This window comes from Anoplopoma fimbria, chromosome 17 (genome assembly GCF_027596085.1).
Source record: "Anoplopoma fimbria isolate UVic2021 breed Golden Eagle Sablefish chromosome 17, Afim_UVic_2022, whole genome shotgun sequence".
Taxonomy (NCBI): Eukaryota; Metazoa; Chordata; class Actinopteri; order Perciformes; family Anoplopomatidae; genus Anoplopoma; species Anoplopoma fimbria.
In genome coordinates, this window is record NC_072465.1 from 29,721,001 (window position 1) to 29,728,104 (window position 7,104).

Here is a 7,104-nt window from a genome sequence, read left to right on the forward strand (position 1 = left end):
AATGTAATAAAGGTCAACAATAGACAATAGCAGATTTTTTATAACAAAATAATGATAAATAAAAACTATAATGAAACAATGACTGAAAACAAAGATAAACATGTGTTTGGATTAATGAAACAGCAGAAGGACAGGTGAAGCTCAACAGGTTCAATTCAGTGACTGTTCCCTTTTAAGAAATAGACATTATAATGAATATAATAATTCTCTTTATGAATAACTGCTCTGTTCCACTGTCACACTGATCTTCATTGGTAATATCTTCAGTTTATCAACAGTGTTAATGTATGGAAACATCCTCTCAGTGAAAGTGTGTGTGAAGGTGTGTATGTGTGTGTTAGTATCAGGATCAGAGAACGACAGCTTTCCTCTGTTCCAGTCCAGATTCACTCTGATCCTCTGGAGCTCCTTCTGCACTTTGAGATCAGTGACTGGACCTGGTAGTGACAGTGCTGAGTATTTACCTTTATTGAACCATATACTCCATAATCCAGACTGTATGCCTCCCTTCCTCTGGACAGACTCTGCTAACACACCCAGTAACCAGACTGTACTGTCTCCAACATCAACATCCCAGCTGTGAGTCCCTGAGTTAAAGCCCTCAGAGCCCAGAACAGACCAGTATTTATCAATCCTCTCTGGATTATCAGGAAGCTGCTGTCTCTCTCCTAGTCTCACACTGGTCAGATCTTCAGACAGGATGAGTTCTGGATCAGCAGTGTTTGGGTCCAGAACCAGAGGAGTGTAGGAGACCATGTCCTTCATCTTGTTCCAGATGTTGAAGGTCAGGTTGCCCAGGTGTTTGGCCTCGTCTATCAGAGCTCCTGAGAGCAGCTGTGGATCCTCCAGCAGGGGGCGCTGCTGGACTCTTTCCACTGCAGCCTTGTAGTTGTTGAGGAATGAGACGTCTTCAGCTCTCAGCTCGTCCTCTGTGGCTCTGACTGTGTCTGAAAGAGCTGCTATCTCTCTGCTCAGAGCCTCCATCTTCTCCTTCATCATCTGACTCTTCTGCTCCTCTTCCTCCCTCAGTGCAGCCATCCTGGCCTCCTCTTCCTCCTCTAGAAACTGGTGGAGCTTCTTAAACTGATCCTGAATCTGCCTCTCTGTGCGTCGGGCCTGGACCTTCATGTGTTCTGCTGTTTGATCAAACTTCACTTTAACTTGTTCACAAACCTTTAACTTCTCCTTTAAGGGCTCCAGAGTTTCCTGAAGTTTCTTCTTGTGTTGTTGAGCAGCTTCATCGATGGGTCTGAATCTGTGGTTGGTGTGTTTCTCTGAATCTCTGCAGACGACACACACTGGCTGCTGATGGTCCAGACAGAAGAGTTTGAGTTTCTCAGAGTGCAGACTGCAGAGAGCCTCTGAAGCTCTCTGATCTCTCTCCTGTAAGAAACTCTCACACAGGTTCTTTAACACCAGATTATAAGGTGGTTCTTCCCTTGAAGATCTTCTCTTACAAACTGGACACTCCTGTGTTGGTTTCTCTCTCCACCAGCTCTTCAGACAGTCTTTACAGAAGCTGTGGCTACATGACAGAAGAACAGGATCTCTAAAGACTTCATGACAGACCGGACAGCAGAGATCCTCCTCTGATCTGGAAGCCATTTTGTCTCTGAGTGAAGCTGAAAACACAGCAGACAGAAAGAACAGTCAGTCATGGCTCCACCTCCCTCCTCTACTAACTTCACTGAAATCTACTTTAACTTTGAGTCGTGTTTTTAGTCAAACTCACGTTCAGTGTGTGGAGTGTCAGCAGGTTGAAGCAGCAGTGTTGTAGTTTTCCTCTTTTCTCTCCTGTAGCTGAACTCACTCAGATGAAGTTGTTAGTTTGTTCTGAAGATGAATCTGATCGTCTGGTTTTCAGTCTGTGTGTCTCTCTTTAGTGAGGACGAATAATAAACTGTTTCCTGGTTTGTTTCAGGTGAGTCAGGTGAGGGGTGGAGCTTTGTCACACCTCCTCTGCTGAATGTTGTTGGATCACTTGTAACACTGAGGTGTGTCTCATTCCAAAGTATTGATTCATTGCTGGATATGTAGACTGATAAGAGAGCAGCAGGCTGTTGTAAAATGTATGATGGTTTCAAAGTTTGAATGCAGGTTGAATGAAGTGGAACAGTTTAAATATAATTTAGTAAGATCCTGGGAATATTCTGGGTATGGAGGACCATGGAACATCAAAGGAAAGGGCAAACGTGGAGTATTGTTGGAGAGGGATATGATGTGCAATGAAAGTCTTATAATTTGGGTGAATACATTTCCTGGTTTGTCTCAGGTGAGTCAGGTGAGGGGTGGAGCTTTGTCACACCTCCTCTGCTGAATGTTGTTGGATCGCTTGTAACACTGAGGTGTGTCTCAGTCCAAAGCATTGATTCATTGCTGTTATGTGGACTGATAGAGTGCAGCAGGCACAAGTTATGATGGTTTCAAAGTTTGAATGCAGGTTGAATGAAGTGGAGGAATTTAATTATTATTCATGTAGCGTTGTTAATAACTACGTTAAAATTAAAATATTGCTTACGTTAAAAATTGCTAAATCCTAAATAGGAGAAAATAATAAAAATACAATCAATAATTTGGTAACAAATTATCCAGTCTCAATATCTCAGGCGTAAATCCTGATTTCAGTGACCTCATAGTTCCCACCTTGAATCAATATGACAGACAACGACTTGGCGATAAATGAGTAATTTATTTCTACAGGGATTAAATGAATGGATGAGATTAATAATTAAACAAGAATACAAATCAGGAATGAATTGATTTCAGATAAACAGGCAATATCATATCAGATAGTGAAGAAAAGTTGAGGTCTCCTCTTTCTCCTATCCCTAATCTACCCGGTCAATCTAAATTATTATTTCTCCGAGCTTTTATATACCCGACACCAACCCTGGATCATATTGAAGTTGATTGTTCCTACTGTGAGTAGCGGTGTCCAGATGACTTTGCAGGGGTTCAAACAGCCATTTCTGCGGCCCTCTGAGTCGGCTCACGTCCCTCCGAACGTAAGTTGTTTCCGTCGGTGAAGCGAAGGAATGCCGGTGAAGGGCTCGCGGGAGCGTTGATTCTCAGCGGTTCTTCTGAAAGCTCACCCAGTGAGTTGGCAAAAGTGTTTCTGAGTTTCACCCTCTGTAGTGGCGAGACGGATTGGCAAGCAGATCTCAGTCTCCGGTGGTGTTTGGAGTGGGTTATTGCTCTGAATGATTTTATAAATTAGGCTACTCGTTGATATACTCAAACTAAACTCGTTTGGCCTAACGATAATAATTCAAGTTGATATCTCACAAGGTCAACAGATATACACTAAAACAAAATAAGGCTTGCTTAAAAAGAATAATTATAAGATGCTCAAAGGAGTTTTGAGGAGAAAAGTACTGACAAAAAATTGCTGTTCTAAAATAAAATAACGGGAGCTTGTATGAAGCTCCCCAACACAACAAGACAAACCTTAGAAGGACAAAAACAAAAAGGACAAGAGAATGAACAAAGGAAATTGCCGTTCAGTGTGTTCTTGTTTGGTAACTTAACTAATCTAACATTTAAAACAAATAACCTGCATACTTTTCTTCACTATGAGCTTAATAAACCCTACTCACTTGTATGGATACAGAAATGGAATTTCAGTTACATACGCTTAATATACAGGGTTTAACATCGGTTATGCAGATACGACATGTGTTATCACCAATTGACCACTGGGTGGCAGTGTGGTCACAGGATATCAAAGGATGGTCTCATGATTAGTCCAGTTAGAAAAACGTGAAATGTTTTTAACTCTTTTTCCCACTCTAGAAACACAGGACAAAGACAGGTTTTCTTGAGATCAATTGTGACATACGTTGATTGGGGTTATTGAATATTCCAAAGACGTATACAGAGTTATACCGAGCTACAGAGAATAATTGCAAGACACTAAGGGTCAGTTCCTGTTTCCTTGACCCAAGTAGTTTATGATGTGACCTGGGAAGACCAGATGTTCAGTTATCAGATAGAAAAAAGAGGGGGAGGAGAGGAAGAAGGTTATTCATTGGTTCGGATTTCCCGGGCAGACTTCGTATCTTGACTTGAGATCTTCCTCTCAGCCTGCGGAGTGTCAGACCTGACGCCTTTATAGAGTGGGGGTTTTGGGAGTGTCTCTGCGAAAGTGTATTGAGACCTCCTCTGTAGAGATGAAATACCGTGGGGGGGGGGGGGGGGGTGAATGTCTTGGGTTGTTAGTCATATCCCCCACTCGGTTCGATGGTCGTTGTCCAAGGAGCTTCGGACCGATGATGCAAGGGTGGTAACAGGTGGAGGAGAACAGGTTACATAGCAACTTCCTATGACCAGAGTTGGTGTGACATAAACATAATTAAACCTTGTTGGTTATTCTAGGTAAGGCTAAAGGTAGCTTAATAACTCTTGAGGGTTTCTGATAGAATTTCTGTTTAGTGGTTAAACGACATCCAGTCGCTAGACATGAAAGTATTTTACAGGAAAATTCTAATAATAAAACAAACCAAAAAAACTTAGTAGAGAAAAAAAGAAAACACGTCTAGTTCTTAAGCATGCATACGTATATAAAACCAATATGCCACTACTCAGATTAAAAGGAGTATTCTAATCTAGTTAGGTTAATCTGGTTTGCGGAATCCAAAACTCGAGGCCATTGAATGTTAAAGGGACAAGGTATGGGAGAATCCTACTTATTGCTAGGCTGTCGATTGACGATCAAATTTCACAGAGCATGTCAGACATAACCACCGTTTCCTGTTGTGTGTGAGCATAGCTGACTGATAAGGCCGATGGTGGCTAGTCGACTGAGCCTATGGTTTTGATCTTAATGGATTTGCTTGGGTTTTTAACCTAAGTGGTAACCCCAACTACCTAGTCACATTCTTTGCGTTGTTTTAAACAGGAACATTAAATGGCTATGAACATTGTGGATGGTGGACTTGACTGGAGGTAAGGCACCTGAATTTTGACTTTCTTTGCAATTTATAACTTGACTGAAGGCACAGTTTTCCCTGCCAAATGGTTTTGGTGTACCCATTTGAGGGTTGGCTCTTTTCGGACTTTACTAACCCTAGTTTGGCAAACAGCAGGGGAGTGTAATTCCTAAGCAGGAAAGGAATTTGCGAGGCAGTCTTCCTTTGTTTGGGCTGGCTTTTCCCGTTGGTTGTGCAAAGGTGTCGTACAACACTTTGTCCCCCACTTCGAGCTCGCCATGGGAAGCCTTTTGGTCGTAGTAAGAATAACGTCCTTCAGTGTTTTTGGTCAGATGTTTCTGTACAAGGGCGAAGATGTCCCAAAGGTATTTCTTCAAGATAGTCAAGAGGGCTCTGTTAAGTGTGTTTGACGGTTGGAGTTGGCAACAAACCAGGCAGCCTTTGATGTAATCTGCCACATCTTTTGGCATGCGTGGCCAGTAGGCAATCTGGTTAGATGCACTATGTGTCGTCTGCACATCTTGAGTCATGGGCATGCAGCAGCTTTTCCCCCCTGTGGTTTCGAGGCACCACAAACGGGAGAAGTGAGTGGATTGGAAACAACAAGCAAGAGACTTTTCAGCACTTTAAGGGACGAGAGTGACCGAAACCCTAGAGCTTGAATGGATTTATGGTTAGAGTCCAAAAAGATAAGCGCCACAGAGGCAGTAGCCGGTGATACCGGTTCTGTTGGATGTGCAGCCGGTGCCTGGGGTCGAGTGTCATCGCAGACTGCTGGGGTGGGAGGGCTGGGAAGAGAGTTGGGATCCGACATGGGTTCCATACCATTTTCAACCCTGGAGCTGTTTTCACCTGCTTTGATGGTGGTTTTTACTGCGCAAACAAAAGAGTCATGTTGTTCAACAAGTTCTTTTGGGGGCCAAGAGCGTGCTATTGGCCTATTTGTGTCAGAATGTGGCACTTTCATGACATTGGTCATTCCAAATTGGTCGGGAGGAACAAATTGATTTAGTGTATCGGTCTGTACATTCTCAATGACATAGCACTTGCCTTCAGCGCTTCGGGAAAAAGGAATAGGCAGGGGTCGGCGGACCTGTGCCCAGATCTCCAAGTGTTTGAAGTCGATCAGTGGTTCGAATCAATTGAGAAGATCTTTGCCAATGAGAAGAGGGATGGCATTAAGAGGAGACACGTACACTGGATGGACAAAGCTCATTGGTCCAAAAGTCAGTTTCACCACTGACATTGCATTTAACGTAGTCCCTGTTGGTGCATATGGTTGGACCTCCAGTGATCAAGAGTGGAGTTTCAAGTACTTGTTTGACTGGTAAGCTACCGTTTGCAGCTTGTAGAAAAGCTCTGATGACATGTGGGGGGGAGTGGCATCTGACCCCCCTGATTTTGGTCGCTAGACCTATCATTTTGGAACGCTTGGGCCTGGTACTGATCTTTCTTACCTTCTTTGTGCTTTGAGTCAATTTGCACCACCAAAACTGCGCTGGGGGGACTGATTTATTACCCCCCTTATCTGAGTTGTTGGACCCATCCATCGTTGAGAAAGCGCCAGAGAGTTTTCATCTCTTTGGGGCTAAAAGCAGGTGGTTAGACTTACAATCTGTGTTGCTAGTCTTCCGCCAGGGATGCATTTATCAACCCTTGGTTCCTCATTTGGTGAATCCTGGTAAGGCCGTCCTTGTTGTTGCCTATTCCTTGGGGGACCATTAGGTGACTTATATCTCTCTTTACCTTTGCCGTCAAGGGTTTTACGTTTTTTCCACGAGTTAGGTGGAAATTTTCTTCGTTGGAAATCCGTGGGGTGATGGTTTGATGGTAAATTTGAATGGTCTCTCTCGGCCTAGGAGATTGTCTTTGTTGCGCAAAAAAAAAAAAAAGACAGGCGAGGCCGCGTAACTGTTCACTGGTTAAGGTATGTGGGTTTGCCATGACACCTAACTGACCACTGGTGGCATAATGGAGGTTCTGTACAAAGAGAGATTTGAAGCGCATGTCCTCTTCCATTCCTGGTTCGTGTCAAGAACTGAAATAGGCATGCAGAAGGCATTGGTAATACTGTTGGGGAGACTCCATTTTTCCCTGTTTGATCGCCAAAGAGGCTGTTAAGCCAGTATGCGGCAAGAGGTCGGAGAATTCTTTCTCCAATACCCGGCAATGCAGG

The 7,104-nt window shown here is 43.5% G+C and overlaps 1 protein-coding gene across 1 annotated transcript; it reads right to left on the reverse strand.

Moving 5' to 3' along the window:
- Positions 1 to 210: 210 nt before the first annotated feature.
- On the reverse strand, positions 211 to 1,894 carry LOC129105181 (nuclear factor 7, ovary-like). The gene is made up of 2 exons (XM_054616068.1): positions 1,733 to 1,894; positions 211 to 1,622 (listed from the first exon to the last, which is right to left on the reverse strand). The coding sequence occupies exon 2, from the start codon at positions 1,603 to 1,605 to the stop codon at positions 211 to 213; it is 1,395 nt and encodes a 464-aa protein (XP_054472043.1). The 5' UTR covers positions 1,606 to 1,622; positions 1,733 to 1,894.
- Between the last annotated feature and the right edge of the window lie 5,210 nt (positions 1,895 to 7,104).

Excerpts from the sequence above, each read along its gene's own strand:
- LOC129105181 (XM_054616068.1), bottom strand. The coding sequence starts at position 1,605 with ATGGCTTCCAGATCAGAGGAGGATCTCTGCTGTCCGGTCTGTCATGAA.